At 40.9% G+C, this 17377-nt stretch overlaps 1 protein-coding gene across 1 annotated transcript in view; it reads left to right on the plus strand.

Moving 5' to 3' along the window:
- Positions 1-17377, plus strand: part of REPS2 (RALBP1 associated Eps domain containing 2) — a gene marked incomplete at its 5' end in the record, with an annotated part of 225022 nt that overhangs the window by 100815 nt on the left and 106830 nt on the right. The window contains one exon of the mRNA XM_034649893.1: positions 12701-12839. Within this exon, the coding sequence (XP_034505784.1) occupies positions 12701-12839 (139 nt within the window). The remainder of the gene's footprint in view (positions 1-12700; positions 12840-17377) is intronic.

Consider the following 17377-nt stretch of genomic DNA (forward strand, 5'->3'; position numbering starts at 1 on the left):
CTCTTAGTTTTTTTGACTGTTTCCTTGGCTGTGCAGAAGGTGTTTATCTTGATATAGTCCCACATGTTCATTTTATCTTTTGTTTCTCTTGCCTTTGGAGATGTGTCATGAAAAAGCTTGCTTTGGCCGATGTCGTAGAGGTTGCTGCCTATGTTCTCCTCTAGGATTTTGATGGATTCCTGTCTCACATCGAGGTCTTTCATCCATTTGGAGTTTATTTTTGTGTATGGTGTGAGAGAGTGGTCAAGTTTCATTCTTTTGCATGTAGCTGTCCAATTTTCCCAGCACCATTTATTGAAGAGACTGTCTTTTTTCCACCGGATGTTTTTTCCTGCTTTATCAAAGATTAGTTGCCCAAAGAGCCGAGGGTCCATTTCTGGGTTCTCTATTCTGTTCCATTGGTCGATGTGTCTGTTTTTGTGCCAGTACCATGCTGTCTTTGTGATCACAGCTTTGTAGTACAGCTCGAAATCCGGCATTGTGATGCCCCCAGCTTTGTTTTTCCTTTTCAACAGTTCCTTGGAGATTCGGGGCCTTTTCTGGTTCCATACAAATTTAANCTGGTTCCACACAAATTTAAGGGCTGTTTGTTCCAGTTCTTTGAAAAAAGTTGTTGGTATTTTGATCAGGATAGCATTGAAAGTGTAGATTGCTCTGCGTAGCATGGACATTTTAACTATGTTAATTCTTCCAATCCATGAGCATGGAATATTTTTCCATCTTTTTATGTCTTCCTCAATATCTTTCAAAAGTGATCTATAGTTTCTAGCATATAGGTCCTTTACGTCTCTGGTTAAGTTAATTCCAAGGTAACGCATGGTTTTTGGTGTTATTGTAAATGGGATGGATTCCCTAATTTCTCTTTCTTCAGTCTCGTTATTCGTGTATAGAAATNCATTCCTAATTTCTCTTTCTTCAGTCTCATTATTCATGTATAGAAATACAACTGATTTCTGAGCATTGATTTTGTATCCNCTGGGCATTGATTTTGTATCCTGCCACCTTACTGAATTGTTCTATAACTTCTAATAGTTTGGGAGTGGATTCCTTTGGGTTTTCCATATAGAGTATCATGTCATCTGCAAAGAGAGACAGTTTGACTTCTTCTTTGCCGATTTGGATACCTTTGATCCCTTTTTGTCTTCTGATTGCTGTTGCAAGGACTTCCACAATGTTGAATAATAGTGGCAAGAGTGGGCATCCTTGTCCAAGTGTTCCTGATCTTAAGGGAAAGGCTTCCAGCTTTTCCCCATTGAGAATAATATTTGTTGTAGGTTTTTCATAGATGGCTTTTATGATCTTGAGAAATGTACCATCTATTCCTACACTCTGAAGGGTTTTAATCAGGAAAGGATGCTGTATTTTGTCAAATGCTTTTTCTGCATCAATTGAGAGGATCATATGGTTCTTGAGTCTTTTCTTGTTGATATGATGTATCACATTGATTGATTTGCGAGTGTTGAACCATGCTTGCATCCCAGGTATGAATCCCACTTGGTCATGATGGATAATCCTTTTAATGTACTGTTGGATTCTATTAGCAAGGATCTTGTTGAGGATTTTGGCATCCATATTCATTAGAGAAATCGGTCTGTAATTCTCCTTTTTGAGGGGGTCTTTGCCTGGTTTGGGGATCAAGGTAATATTAGCCTCATAGAATGAGTTTGGTAGCTTTCCTTCTGTTTCTATTTTTTGAAATAGCTTTAGGAGAATAGGTATTATTTCTTCTTTGAATGTTTGGTAGAATTCCCCAGGAAAACCGTCTGGGCCTGGAGTTTTATTATTTGGAAGGTTGTTTATCACTGACTCAATTTCTTCATAGTTAATTGGCCTATTTAAGAAATCTATTTCTTCCTGTTTCAGTCTTGGTAGTTTATAGGTTTCCAGGAAGGCCTCCATCTCTTCCAGATTGTTTAGTTTTTTGGCATATAGCTGTTGATAAAAGTTTCTAATAATCCTTGCAATTTCAATGGTGCTGGTCGTGACCTCTCCCTTTTCAGTCATAATTTTAATAATCTCAGTCCTTTCTCTTTGTTTTTGGACAAGTTTTGCCAGTGGTCTATCAATTTTATGGATTCTCTCAAAGAACCAGCTTCTAGTCCTGTTGATCTGCTCTACTGTGGTTCTGGTCTCTAATTCATTGATTTCTGCTCTAATCTTGGTCAACTCCTTCCTTGTCAGTGGGTTAGGCCTGTCCCTCTGTTGCTGTTCCAGTTTCTTGAGGTGAGAATATAGAAACTGCATTTTAGATTTTTCTATTCTTTTGAGTGAGGCTTGGATGGCTATGTATTTCCCCCTTAGGACTGCCTTTGCAGTATCCCATAGGTTTTGGACCGTTGTGTATTCATTCTCGTTGGTCTCCATAAATTGTTTAATTTGTTTTTTGATTTCCTGGTTTATCGAGTCATTCTTGAGCAGGATGGTTCTTAGCCTCCAAGTGTTTGAGTTTCTTCCAGGTTTTTCCTTGTGGTTGAGTTCCAATTTCAGAGCGTTGTGGTCTGAGAATATGCAGGGGATAATTTCAATCTTTTGGTATTGGCTGAGACCTGTTTTGTGTCCCAGAGCATGATCTATTCTTGAGAATGTTCCATGGGCATTTGAATAGAATGAGTATTCTTTGGTTCTGGGGTGTAGTGTTCTATATATATCTATGAGGTCCAACTCGTCGAGTATGGCATTCAAAGCCTTTGATTCTTTGCTTAGTTTTTGCCAGGGTGTTCTGTCTATTTCTGATAGTGGGGTGTTGAGGTCCCCTACTATTACTGTGTTCTTATCTATATGTCTCTTTATTTTGGTTAAGAGTTGGCTTGTGTATCTTGCTGCTCCCCTGTTGGGGGCATATATATTAATAATTGTCATATCCACTTGTTGAATACTTCCTTTAAGAATAATATAGTGCCCTTCTGTATCTCTCTCTATGGCCTCTAGTTTAAAATCCAGTCTATCTGATATGAGAATTGCTACTCCAGCTTTCTTTTGAGGTCCATTTGCGTGGAAGATGGTACTCCATCCCCTTACTCTAAGTCTGAATGCATCTTTGGGTTCAAAATGAGTCTCTTGTAGACAGCAAATGGATGGGTCATGTCTTTTTATCCAATCTGCAACCCTGTGGCGTTTTATGGGAGAGTTTAAGCCATTTAGATTGATAGAGATTATTGACAGATATGATTTTAATGATGCCATTTCTCTTTAAAGTCTTTGTATCGGTTGTGACTTGCTGCTCTGTATCACTCTTGGGGCCTTTTTACCTTTATAGAGCCCCCCTTAATATCTCCTGTAGGGCTGGTTTCGTGGTTACGAAATTGGTTAATGATTGGCGATTTTGGAACGTCTTTATTTCTCCATCAATTCTGAATGACAGCTTTGCTGGATAAAGGATCCTTGGCTGCATGTTTTTCTCTGAAAGAGCTTTAAAAATGCCCCCCCAAGCCTTTCTCTCATTCCAGGTCTCTGTAGACAGGTCTGACGTAATCCTGATACCTTTGCCTTGGTACGTGAGAAATTTCTTTGCCCTGGCCGCTTTCAATACTGTATCCTTGGATCTAATATTTGCGAATTGCACTATGACATGCCGTGGCGTAGGTTTGTCCTGGTTGAGCTTGGATGGGGTCCTCTCTGCCTCTTGGACACGAATGCTTGTTTCCCTTGCTAGATTAGGGAAGTTTTCAGCTACAATTTGTTCAAATATCTCTTCTAGACCTCTGTTTTTCTCCACCCCTTCAGGGATGCCGATGATTCTGACATTGGATCGTTTCATAGAGTCAGTAATCTCCCGTAATCTACATTCGTGGGCGTGGATTTTTTTAAGACCAGCTTCTATTTTCGTTTTTTCTTCTACTAACCCATCCTCCAATTCGCTAACGCGTTCCTCTGCCTCGGTGACCCTGGCCGTCAGAGCCTCTAGTTTTGACTGGTACGTGAGAGATTTCTTTCNGCCTTTCTCTCATTCCAGGTCTGTGTAGACAGGTTTGACATAATTCTGATACCTTTGCCTTGGTACGTGAGAGATTTCTTTCCCCTGGGCGCTTTCAATAGCGTATCCTTGGGTCTAGTATTTGCGAATTGCACTATGATGTGACGTGGCGTAGGTTTGTGGTGGTTGAGCTTGGGACGGGTCCTCTCTGCCTCTTGGACACGAATGTTTGTTTCCCTTGCTAGATTAGGGAAGTTTTCAGCTACAATTTGTTCAAATATCTCTTCTAGACCTCTGTTTTTCTCCACCCCCTCAGGGATGCCGATGATTCTGACATTGGAACGTTTCATTGAGTCAGTAATCTCCCGTAACCTACATTTGTGAGCGTGGATTTTTTTAAGTCCAGATTCTATTTCGCTTTTTCTTCTACTAACCCATCCTCCAATTCGCTAATACGTTCCTCTGCCTCAGTGACCCTGGCTGTCAGAGCCTCTAGTTTTGACTGCATTTGGCTCATAGAATTTTAATTTCTTCCAGATTAGTNGAGCGTGGATTTTTTTAAGTCCAGATTCTATTTCGCTTTTTCTTCTACTAACCCATCCTCCAATTCGCTAATGCGTTCTTCTGCCTCAGTGACCCTGGCTGTCAGAGCCTCTAGTTTTGACTGCATTTGGCTCATAGAATTTTAATTTCTTCCAGATTAGTTTTCATTTCCGCCCTTAGAGATTCTATATTCTCATTAACATTTTCGTTAATACTTTTTTCAAGTCTACACATCATCTTGACCATTGTTACTCTGAACTCCATTTCTGATAATTTGGTTATATCCATATCCATTAGTTCTGTGGCAGAGGCCACAGACTCATTGTCTTTTCTTTGCTGGGAGGGATTTCTCCTTCTTGTCATTCTGATGAGGAGAGGTTGCCGGGTTGTCCAGAGCCCAAATTATTGACCGGTACCCAGGCCGTGTGCCCTTGTTTTATAGGGATCTTAGGGATGTGGGCTTCTTGATTTTTCAGCCTGCCTTCTGGGGGAGGGGCCTGCCGTGCCAATACTCAGGCAACCCTGTTTGGTTAGAGTCTCTGTGTCCCCTATGAGGGGGGATGGGAATGGGCACACTGTGAGCCGGTCTTTCCAGGCTTTTGTTCACTGGTGGCTTTCCCTGGCGGTTTGCTGTGCCTCTTCTGAGAGTCAGAGCAGCAATGGCCGAATCTCAGCCTCTGTCTCAGAACAGAGGGATCTTGGACCATTCTCCACTGATGTTCTGGCGACTTTAACTCTGTTTCTGTTGGTGTNTGTGCCTCTTCTGAGAGTCAGAGCAGCAATGGCCGAATCTCAGCCTCTGTCTCAGAACAGAGGGATCGTGGACCGTTCTCCACTGATGTTCTGGCGACTTTAACTCTGTTTCTGTTGGTGCTGCTCAACCCTGCAGCGTCCCGGTATGTGTGCCCCACACCCGGCGTCTCAGCCCTCACTTCCAGGGCCGGCGCGTCTCTGTCCTTTGTGTTTCTAATACTGCCAGCCGCCAGCTGCCTCCGCGCGCTCCCGGAGCTCCTGGTGTCAGTCTGGTCCCAGTGAGCACACCGGAGCTCCGTGAAAAGTCTGGTGGCGTGTGCTCCCCGCTCACGGTCCCAGTCTGTTGTATCGCGGTGCTGGTCCTCGTGTCTGCCCGCTCCCCCGTGCAGGTGGCTACCGCTTCCCAGCGCCCGAACGCGGCGGCTCCCTCCCCCTTCCGTTTATCTTCCAATATCTGTGTGCGGTTTCACGGCTCCCTGCTTCGTACCTCTATACTCAGCGCTGGAGATGTTCGTTTGTAGAGATCCAGATGTATCTTCCTGCATCTCAGGCTGATTCCGTGGATGTTCAGCCTGGTCTGGTACCTATGCATCTTGACCTAGGGGACCGGCTGAAAAAGGGGTCCCCTACTCCTCCGCCGTCTTTCGGGAATCTCCCTCAATGACTCTTCTTTCTCCTCAGCCCCATGGCTGATCAGTGACCATGATCTTTCCTTAGGCAGATTAATATTCACTCGGGCTCTAGTCTAGTCTCACCAGGCTGTTAGTCTTTCTTTCTCATTAGTGGTCATTGTGTCTTCTCACATCTTTGCTCATGAAATCATGTTTTGATCAGTGGTTGCACTGAAGCTGTCTTATTTCCAAAATACTGTTGGTGGGTGAGGTGTTCTCACATACTCACTGTGGGCTTTGTATGAGCTTTTGCTACTCTAGATGGTTTGTTTACTAAGGCACCAGAAGAACACTGGTATAAGATCATTGCATCCTCAGGTGAAATGGCTGGACTGTTGGGCAGCATTTACAGGACGCCTCCAGGGTGGAATTATGTTCTAAATAGAAATGTTCTGTGGGTGAAACAATATACACACCCTTTGTAAATTCTCTTTGATAATGCCTCCTTGCAATTCATATTATTCAGCTGTGCTTGATTTTTAAGATAGTTCAGGGGTAAATGTCACCTTTTGGGATTTTATTAATAGTATTACTTTTTAATGAGTCTTTTGAAGTCTCTTTCATTATAAACAGCCGGTTTTCCCTTGAGATAATAACTTGTAGTGCCAAATATTTGCATTTCACTTGAAATGAAACTAAGGGTTTGAATGTTTTAAATATAAGCAAATCTAATTCTCCTGTGTCTAAAGAAACTGCATAATGAACCATATGTATGTGGCTTAAGCCGACAGATGTGGAAGGTTTCTCTCTCATTTTATTTTTTCTTAAAAACGCTGGCAGAACTTTAAATTGGCACCAACTAACAAATAGCTCTAACCAGCTGATGAAACCACTGGAGCTGGAGTTGAAGTGGAAGAGTCCTCTTAGGGTGCATGCACAAGTGGGGCTTTTCCTGGCTCTGGCTTCTCCTTGGAAACCCGAGGCTAAGGACAAAGAGGTCCTTAGCTGCCATCCCACTGCTGGAATGGGCCTTCCTCTGGTCCTGGCCATATGGCTTTTTTCTGTCTCCTCTCATCCCCTCCCTAACTCTGGGCCATCTTGACCTCTGGCCAGGGTTGCTCATATGGTCTTAAGTTGTCCTCCTACTTTTAGTCTTTCCTCTTCCATTCTCATCACTGAAGTGATCTTTCTGTAACTGACATCTGATAATTTCATTGTTCTGTTTAATATTTATCTGTGGCTCCCTATTGTCTTCTAGATACAGTCTGTATCTCTCAGCCTGGTACACGTGGGCTGTCATGATCCGCTCCCTGCTTGCTGTCTGGACTATGTTCAAGCAGCTCCACTAACATCCACATTGTACACCTAGCAGCCTATTCTATCTACATGTAGTCCAACTGAGCTACTTTCAGAAGATGGCCCATTTTCTCTCATTTGTTGGAGTTTTTGTAAATGCTGTTCCTTTTGTTTGTCTTGCTCTCCATGTTCTATGGCATTGCTTCTCAAACTTGAGTGTGCTTCAAATCATCTAGAGGGCTTGTTAAACCACAGATTCCTGGGTCCCACTCCCAGACTTTGATTCCCCAGATGTAGGGTAGAGCCTGAGGTTCTGTGTTTCTAGTGAGTCTCCAGGTGATGCTGATTTGGGTGGTCTGGGGACTGTACTTTGAATAGCAAAACTCTAGAGTACCCTGTCTTGTCATAGCACTTATTTCACTGTTTTGGGATTGCCTGTTTGTCTTTCTCTCTCATGAGACCCTAGGTTTACTGGGAGAAAGAATCTGTTTATCCATCAGTGTATCCTGAGTCACTAGAGTCTAGGATATTCTTGGTGTTCAGTAAGTGTCTGCTGAATGAATGAATGAGTGGATCACTGTTCATGCAGCAAAGTTCAAATCACTTTGCTTCGTGTAGATGAGCTTTCTTGCAGACTGTTTCAGCCTAAGGATATGTGGAACGTGATCTACTCCTTCCGTATGCCCTCACCTGACACTGAAATACTCACTTAATGGATCTCCCCATAGAGATCAGAGACCGTGGATGAACTACAGGAAGATAGACATGGATTTCTTTTGATAGATCTGAAACTTTAAATGTGAAATAGACTCATAGGTTTTCTTTCATTTAGCACAACACAGAGTAGTGTTTCTGCAGCTCTTTTAATATAAGACGAACACCTGAACTTAGAGCCCATCAATAAGTGGATCTCACATTACTTTTTAGTATCTGTGATGTACCTGCTAGGGACTATATGTGGAATAAAGGAATACATGATATGGTTCTGGTCCCCCAGGTTGAAACCTGAGTGATGATATTCAAGAGCACTTGAAATGTTCCAGCTGTGTGATACTTATCATAAGAATTCATATATTTTAAGATGCTTAATTGTTTAATAAATCAGTTAAAAGCATGCAGTGAGAAATAAGGGGAAAGAGAATGGGGGTAGGTTAACACATTTAGTGCAAGCCAGTAGAAGTGCCACGCTATGTTATGTACAGGTTATATAATTTTCATATGCCTTCTCTCTCTTTGTTGCAAAGCCTTTTTGGTTTTAGGGAGCAGAGACTCTCCTTGCCAGCTTAAGTCTTCTTCAAAAGGAGGTGGGGTTGGAGTTCTCATGGGAATCCAAGAAATGAGAGACCAGGAGTGGCCCAATGGTCCTGAGGAGTGGGAATTCTCGGTTATTCGTGCTTACCCTAGTTGCCTTGAGTTTGCTTCACTATCTGCTTATCTTTTGGCTGCCAACAGCCATCTCACCCCCTATTCTTTTTAGTACTTCTCTACCTCACAGGTTCTGCTTATGCTGGTTCTGGCTTCTTCATGACTTCAAGTCCCACTGGGCCTTCACTCTATACCATGGCCTCACCGCATCTGTTCAGGGTCTGCTTTCTGTGCTTTTGATCTTCATATTTCTCACCGACACCCCCAGTAATGAGCATCTGGCTGAAGTTTTTCTTGCTAGGGTAGAGCTTTCTATGCAAGAGGATTCCAGAGGCCAGAAACTGTGTGGCCTCCTTTCCTTACTTGGACTCAGTTGGGTGAGACCAGGTGTGAGGTGGGTCTTGTGGTGCACATGTGGCTGCCAAGCCCACCTTTGTATCAGAGTTGAGGGATGGGCATTGCCCTCTGCAGTGGCTCTGAGCCTGGCAGGTACACTGGAGAGCCTTTTGAGGCAGTGGAACTCAAGTAATAGGATTTGAGCAGGCTGGGATCAGAGGAGGGTTGGTCTGTGAAGAAGACACAGATCTGACCCATGAAGAGCCAGCATGTGGGCAATCAGAAGCCTGCTAAGAGTGAGCAGGGAGGAGGTTGGATTATAAGAGCCCTAAAGGTCATGTGGGGAAGGTTGATGTTTTTTATTAGGTGACAGGTCATCTCTGTAGGCTTTTAAGCCCTGCTGTCAGAATAGACTTGAGACCTGCTAAGAGGCCACTGACGCCAGTCAGGAGTGAGATAATGTGGGAGAGGAAATAGAGTGAGCAGGTGGTCATGGGATTGGAGAAAGAACAAACGGGCTGATGTAGCAACAACTGGGTATGGCAGCTTCAGTTCCAGACGGAAAGGAGTGTATTCTAGGGAAATAGTAGCTGCTGTATCAGAACCAGGAATGCAGTAGCCAACACGCAGCACAGAGATTTTCATGCCTTCATTCACAGGGTGGTGGTGGGACAGAGCTTTTCACCAGTGTCCTGCCGGGTTTGTGAACCATCTCTTTCTGCTTGATCGTTCAGTCGTAAACATCCATTCTTGTGTCCTGCCCATGTCCAGCTTTTTAGATACCTTTACTCCAGCTGTTTCCTTCAGTGCCAACCAGAAGGACAGTGTTCCTGGGAGCTCTACACATTATAATTTGGCCAGGGACTCAATCCATTGCATATCAATGCCCTCTACCTTGGTGGGTTTTGCCCCTGCAGCCTGGTCAGACATCTGGGCTTGTTCAGAAAGTGCTAGTGTGGAGCATTTGAATTTGGCTCTGGAATTTGGTGGGAGTGTTTTGGAAAGTTGTGTGGTCCATCGGGTGCTTAGACTGACTTGTGGCCTTTCTTGCTTTATTTATATTGTTTATTATCAGAATGATAGGAGTTTCTAAAAACAACTTGGATGCAACTTGGTTTTTAAAAATAAGTTGATTTTTTAAAAATAATTTTTAAAAATGGAGATAAATTGATGTATAATATTGTATTAGTTTTAGGTGTGCAACATAATTATTTGATATATGTATATAATGCAAAATTATTACTACACTAAGTCTAGTTGACATCCATCATCATACATAGTTACAGGTTTTTTTCTTGTGATGACAGGTTTTAAGATTTACTCTTTTAGGGGTGCCTGGATGGCACAGCGGTTAAACGTCTGCCTTCGTTCGGCTCAGGGCGTGATCCTGGCATTATGGGATCGAGCCCCACATCAGGTTCCTCAGCTATGAGCCTGCTTCTTCCTCTCCCACTCCCCCTGCTTGTGTTCCCTGTCTCGCTGGCTGTCTCTCTCTCTGATAAATAAACAAAATCTTTAAAAAAAAAAAAGATTTACTCTTTTAGCAACTTTTTTAAAACTTTATTATTATATTATGTTAGTCACCATACAGTACATCCCCAGATTCCGATGCAAAGTTCGATGCTTCATTAGTTGCGTATAACACCCAGTGCACCATGCAATACGTGCCCTCCTTACTACCCATCACCAGTATCTTTTAGCAACTTTTAAACACATATAACACAGTATCGTTAACTGTAGTCTCCATGCTTTACATTACATCCCTAGGACTTACTTATCTTATAACCAGAAGTTTGTACCTTTTGACCACTTTAACCCATTTTGCCCACCCCCTCATGTCTGACAGCCACCAATTTGTTCTCTGTATCTGTGAGTTTGACTTTTTTTTTGGTTCCACATATAAATGATATCATACAGTATTTGTCTTTCTCTGTCAGACTTATTTTACTTAACATCATGTTCTCAAGGTCCTTGATGCAACTCAATTTAAAAAAAGGCCTGATATGGAGTAGGCTGACTTTGAACAACAGATAAAACAGAGGGGTAATTACTTGCTGACTGCAATAATGCTGATTGCAAATAATGAAGGTTATGGACTCATCTCTTAAGTAGTATGAGCCTTCATTTCCTCATCTGGGAAAAGGATAATAATACCTGCCATGTCTACCTTTCAAAGGTTTTGAGATGTTCAGATGAGAGAGGTGTGTGTAGTGCTTTGTAAATTTGAAAGCATTCTATGAATTTAAGATATTAAGTAATGATTAGTGGCTTCTGGGGCATTTAAAAATGGTTTGATCTACATTTAGTGGAAACTCACCTAGTATGAAAACTTCAAAGATGACATCTCAATAGTCTTATTTCATCTCTGAAAGTTCACAGAGGAGAGAGCTGGGTGTTCTGAGAAGAATTACTTGCTGGAGTGGGGGTGTGTGTGTTGGGGTGGGAGGAAGGGTGCAGAGATGGTCGGCTGTCTTTTCTAGGGATAGTGAGTAGAATGCCCTCCTAATGATTAATTTTTTTTTAAGATTTTATTTATTTATTTGACAGAGATAGAGACAGCCAGCGAGAGAGGGAACACAAGCAAGGGGGAGTGGGAGAGGAAGAAGCAGGCTCATAGCAGAGGAGCCTGATGTGGGGCTCGATCCCATAACGCTGGGAATCACGCCCTGAGCCGAAGGCAGACACTTAACCGCTGTGCCACCCAGGCGCCCCTGATTAATTTCTTGATAGTGTGTGCAGAAACAAGCAACTTGATGGCTTATTAGCATTAATATCTCTCCTTTTCTTTCCTAGTCTCCTTTTGTCCTAAAGGATCACACTCCTTGTGTTTACCTCTTGGTTCCATGAAGGTGACCCTTGGCGAGTAGCACCTTAGCCTTAGGGTAGATGGGAGGGATAGAACAAAGCCCTGGACTCCTCCTTCCAGAATCACCAGTTTTGCTTCTTTCCTCACTGCCTCATACAGTCTTTTCTCCTGAACTACTTTTCTGGTTCTCTGTATCCTTAAATCCTCACATTTGCCTTGCATGCCCCCTAGTGGCAGGTCTGATGCACCCCTTGTTACGATACCCTGTGTTGTGGTCCCGTGAACAGTTGTTCTTCCCACCCACTTCTATTATCAGGTATTATCCACAGTTCACAAATGTGGAACGAAATTCTGTGATCCTGACTTGCCACTCGAGCAGGACCTGGAGAGGTAGAATTGGAATTGGAACTTCGATTCCCAGATTTATACAACAGGAATGCCTCAGAAAAAAGATGACGTGGTTATAGCTTTTGTAGATTTAAAAAAAATGGTTTAAAAGAAATCTAGATTATTTTGCTGCCTGCTTAGCTAATCTGAAAGGATAAAAATGTGTTGAATATTTGAAGATAAGAATGATTGTCCTGTTGGGGCACCTGGGTGGCTCAGTCGGTTAAGCGTCTGACTCTTGATTTCACTCAGATCCTGATCTCAGTGTTGTGAGATTGAGCCCTGAATCCGACTCCATGCTGGGTGTGGAGCCTGCTTAAGATTCTCTTGCTCCTTCTCCCCCTACCCTTCCCCCTCTTGCACTCACTCTCTAAATAAACAAACAAATAAATAAATAAAATGTTTAAAAACAATGATCGTCCTTTTTACTCTTTCTTCATCACATTGGAAAAACTTTCATCACTCACCAAGTGTTCAGTATTTCATGCTCAGTCCTGTTAACAACTTTGAGGTATACAAAAAAATTATGAAGCGTGATGTCTGCCCTGTAGAAGTTTATGTTCTAATTACGTTCTACTTACAAGGTGTTTAAATGTATTCTCTTGAGGAAAAAAATAAGTATAATGCATGATAACTTTTACTGATGTTTTATATTTTTACCTATGAGCATTTGCTTATTTCTTTTTAAAGTCCTTTTCCGTGGAGAGAGAACCACATGATAACAACAGTAATTACCTGGATGAACCCTGGAGGATAACAGAAGAACAACGCGAGTACTATGTCAACCAGTTCCGATCCCTTCAGCCTGACCCAAGTTCCTTCATTTCAGGTAACTAAATCTGATGGGTGAAGACATGGGTCCCAGATCATTGTCTCACATAGATAACAGTACACGTCTTGAGAAATAGTTCACACAAAATGAATGTGACAACGTTCTGTGATTTTTATTTGTTTTCCTCTAAGATTGAATTTCTTATCAACTATAAACCATGCAGAAAAATACTTGGCAATGACATTTGGAAAATTATGTTTCGGTTTCAAAAGGTTTAAATGGGAATTGGGGGAACCTGGTCTAGACCTGTGCCTTATTATCTGGAGCAGTTCTTGAAATGGTAGACTGTGGCACCAAGATGACCTCTTTAATTGCTTATTCATATTAGAGCAAAGATGTAGTGTAGCCTTCTAAAGATTTAGTGTCACAAGTTTCTTAATGTTATGTATGCTTTAGAAGTCCAGATTCATGCTCGTTTTCTTTGGCTCAAGTCTTTCTCCTCTGGATTTTCTGAGAGAAATTAAAATATGGGAGGAAAATTGGCCAGGAGTTTTATGTACACATGTCTGTTCTTCTGGGTTGTCTTCTAAATATGTATTCTTGTTGAGTTCTCATGTAAAATTCAAACTGAGACAAATTGATTTAATTCCTTTGTGCCTACATTTTCCTGGGCTGAAGACTAAACAGTGAAATACTAGAGTCTGGAAGAAAAATTCTTAGAACTTTCTTTTTGTACTTCAATTTTGAAGAATAACAATATGCCCTCAGTAATTGTAACCTGACATATTGAATGTGGACTGAGTAATTTGCTCTTGAGAAATAAGGTGTGTAATTGAAATATACTTGTATATATTCAGACATCATTTTTCTGATTGGTGGTAATAGCTTTATTGAAAGGAGAATATTGTAGATACAACAAATTCATGTTGACAAAAGGACTTAAAATAAGCGGAAACCCAGATTGACTATTTGTGAACCTTACCCACTGCTTAAGAGAGTTTTTAAAGATTTTATTTATTTATTTGAGAGAGAGAGAGAGTGAAAGAAAGAAAGAGAGAGCCAGCGAGCAGAGCCGGGGGCGGGGTGGGACACGGGGGCGGGATGGGGCAGAGGGAGAGGGAGACACGGGGCTCCACGCGGGGCTCAATCCCAGGAACTTGGGATCATGAGGAGTTGAAGGCAGACGCTTAACCGATTGAGCCACCCAGGCGCCCCTTAAGTGAGTTTCTTCATAACGTATGTGTATAATTAGATACAAATGGGTAGCTGTTAGGAGTGTTTTTATTTTAACTTTTTTATTTTGCAGAATTTCAAATACGGATACAACTAGAGTGGCTTGTATAACAAACCTCTGTGTACCTATTATACACCAGTGATTTTGTTCTGTCTGTATCCTCTCTCAGCCCAGATGATTTTGGAGCAGTTATCAGATCATTTCATTTGAAAATATTTTAGGTCGTATCTCAAATGATAAGAAAGACTTCTTTTAAAAACATAACCACAATTCGTTGGCACACATGAAAAAAATACAAAACACATTTCCTTAATATCATCAAGTCTTTGTTGTTCAGATTTCCCTGATTATCTCACAAATGCCTTTTAAAAACAGTTTGTTTAAGATCAAGAGGGGTTCGTATATTGCAATTAGGTGATGTCTTTTTTTTTTTTAAAAAAAAACATCTTTTTTGAGATATTAACGTACCATAAAATTCACCCCTGTAAAGTGTATAGTTCAGTGGTTTTCATGTATTTACAGAGTATATTCACAATCTGAATTTAGAACACTTTCATTACCCCCCCAACAAATTATTATTATTCCCCATTCCTGCTCTCCCCACCTCCCAGCCCTACATAATGACTAAGCTACTTTTTTCTTTCTAAAGATTTCGCCTATTTTGGGCTTTTCCTATAAATGAAATCATATAATGTGTGGTCTTTTTTTGTGTCTGACTTCTTTCACTTAGCATAATATTTTTAAGGTTTATCCAGGTTGTACTATGTACTAGAACTTCATTGCTTTTTTATGGCTGAATAATTTTCGTTGTATAGATATACTATGTTTTATTTATTCATCAGTTGATGGGCACTCGATTTTTGTGTTGTTTCCACTTTTTGCCTCTTAAGAATAATACTGCTCAGGGATACCTGGGTGGTTCAGTCAGTTGAGTGGCTGCCTTTGGCTCAGGTCATAATCCTGGAGTCTCAGGATTAAGCCCTGCATCAGGCTCCCTGCTCAGAGGGGAGTCTGCTTCTCCCTCTACTCCTCACCCAGCTCTTGTCCTCTCTCTCACACACACACACTCTCTCTCTCAAATAAATAAAAAATCTTAAAAAAAAGAATAATGCTGCTCTGAACATTTGTGTACACGTTTTTGTATGGATGTATATTTTTATTTCTCTTAAATATATACCTAGGAGTGGAATTGCTGGGTCATATGATAATTCTGTGTTCAATCATTTGAGGACCAGACTATTTTGCACGGTGGCTGCATCATTTTACATTGCCACCAGCAGCATATGAAGGTTCTAGTTACTCCACATCCTCACCAACACTTAAGATCTGTGTTGCTTATAGCCATCCTATAAGCCAGATGGGCCGAGGTCCTGAGAGGGAGGGCCTCAGGCCCCTTGCCTTGAGTGTTCTTGGCTTTGTATGAGAAAGAATTCAAGAGCAAGCTGTCTAGAAAAAGGGACAAAAATTTATTAGGTATAGAAGTGAGAAAGGAGCTACTTCACAGATAAAATAGTGGTCTCTTCTCCCAGGTGAGGAAGAGGACCCCTTTTGCCTCTAAGAAAGGGTTTTATAAGTTTTAAAAATTAGGTAACTGTATAGGGAAGGACTTACTCCTTAACTTTGGCTTTATTATTTACATTGGGTGGTTAGTTTTTCCATTGGCTTAGGGTTGTGAAAATACCCACAGGGAGCAATTTTAAGAATGTCCGGCTTTTGTGGCTTTTACTGCCGGAGGGAGTGGGGTCTTGTGGTCTTCCATGAGTTGGATCTTGTGACTCTGTCTGCTACCTGCTGACCTTTAGGTTAAGGGTCAGTCTAAAACCAGAATGGCTTTACTTTGGTCAACTTGTCTCCCGAGTCTCCCTTCCCTCCTGCCTCACTAGTGAGTGTGAAGTAGTATGTCTTTGTGGTTATGATTAGCATTTCTCAGGTGAAAAATGAAATTGAACATCCTTTCATGTTCTTATCGACCATTTGTATATCTTCTTTGGAGAAATGTCTATTCAAATCCTTTGCCATTTTAAATACTGAATGGTAAGAGTTTTTTTATATACCGGCATAACTTGGAGATATTGAAGTTTTGGTTCCAGATGATGGCAATGAAGTAGATATTACAGTAAAGAATTTCAAATAATTTTTTGATTTCTCAGTGCATGTAAAAATTATATTGACACTATACTGTAGTCTCTTAAGTTTGCGATAGCATTATATCCAAAAACACTGTATATGTCTTAATTAAAAAATAATTTATGGCTAAAATATGCTAACCATCCTGTGAGCTTTCAGTGAGTTGTAATCACTGATCACAGATCACCATAACAAATATAATAATAATGAAAAAGTTTGAAATATTGCAAGAATTACCAAAATGTGATGCAGAGACACAAAGTGAGCAAATGGTTTGGAAAAATGGTACCAATAGACTTGCTCAACACAGGGATGCTACAGATCTTCAATTTGTACAAAAAATGCAGTATTTGCCAAGTGCAGTAAAGTGAAGCATAATAAAACGAGGTATGTCTGTATTCTGGATACATGTTCCTTATCACATAGTGGATTTGGAAATATTTTTTCCTAGTTGGTGGCTTGTTTTTTTATTTCCTATGTCTTTTGGAGCACATAAGTTTTTAGTTTTGATGGTGTCCAGTTTATCTATTTTTTGTTTTTGATTGTGCTTTTGGTGCCATAACTAAGAGATCATTGCCTAATCCAAGGTCATGAAAATTTATGTCTGTATTTTCCTCTAAGAAGGTATACATATATATTACAGTTTTATTTCTTATATTTAGGTCTCTGATCCATTTTGAGTTAATTTTTGTGTATGATATCAGGTAAGTGTTCAGATTGCTTCTTTCACATGTGGATATCCAGTTGTCCCAGCACCATTTTTTGAAAAAATGATTCTTTCCATGATTTAATTGTTTTAGCATCCCTGTCAAAATTCAGTTTACTATGAATGTGAGGGTTTATTTCTGAATGTTAATTTTTTCCCACTGATTTCCACTGTCTAGTCTAATGCCAATACCATACTCTCTTGAGTATTGTAGTAGGTTTTGAAATTAGGAACCGGGAGTTCTCTGGCTTTGTTCTTATCAGCTTTAATTGTTTTGATTTCAATTTTTAGGGATTGTGGTTTTTGAAATTTAGTTTTCTACATATATAAAATATTTTCGCAGTTCTGCATTTGAGTCTACAAAATAATTTGCAAAGAAGTCTAGCTTCTATTCCTGTCCCCTCTACCCTTTCCTTCCTTGCCCCCTTTTTTATGGTTTGTCTGTTTTTAAAAGTAAAAGCAAATTCATGCACGTGTGACTATATCCATGTGTGTGTATTCTTACCTCCCGTCTTTTGTGAGATAAAT

Source organism: Ailuropoda melanoleuca, chromosome X (genome assembly GCF_002007445.2).
Source record: "Ailuropoda melanoleuca isolate Jingjing chromosome X, ASM200744v2, whole genome shotgun sequence".
NCBI lineage: Eukaryota > Metazoa > Chordata > Mammalia > Carnivora > Ursidae > Ailuropoda > Ailuropoda melanoleuca.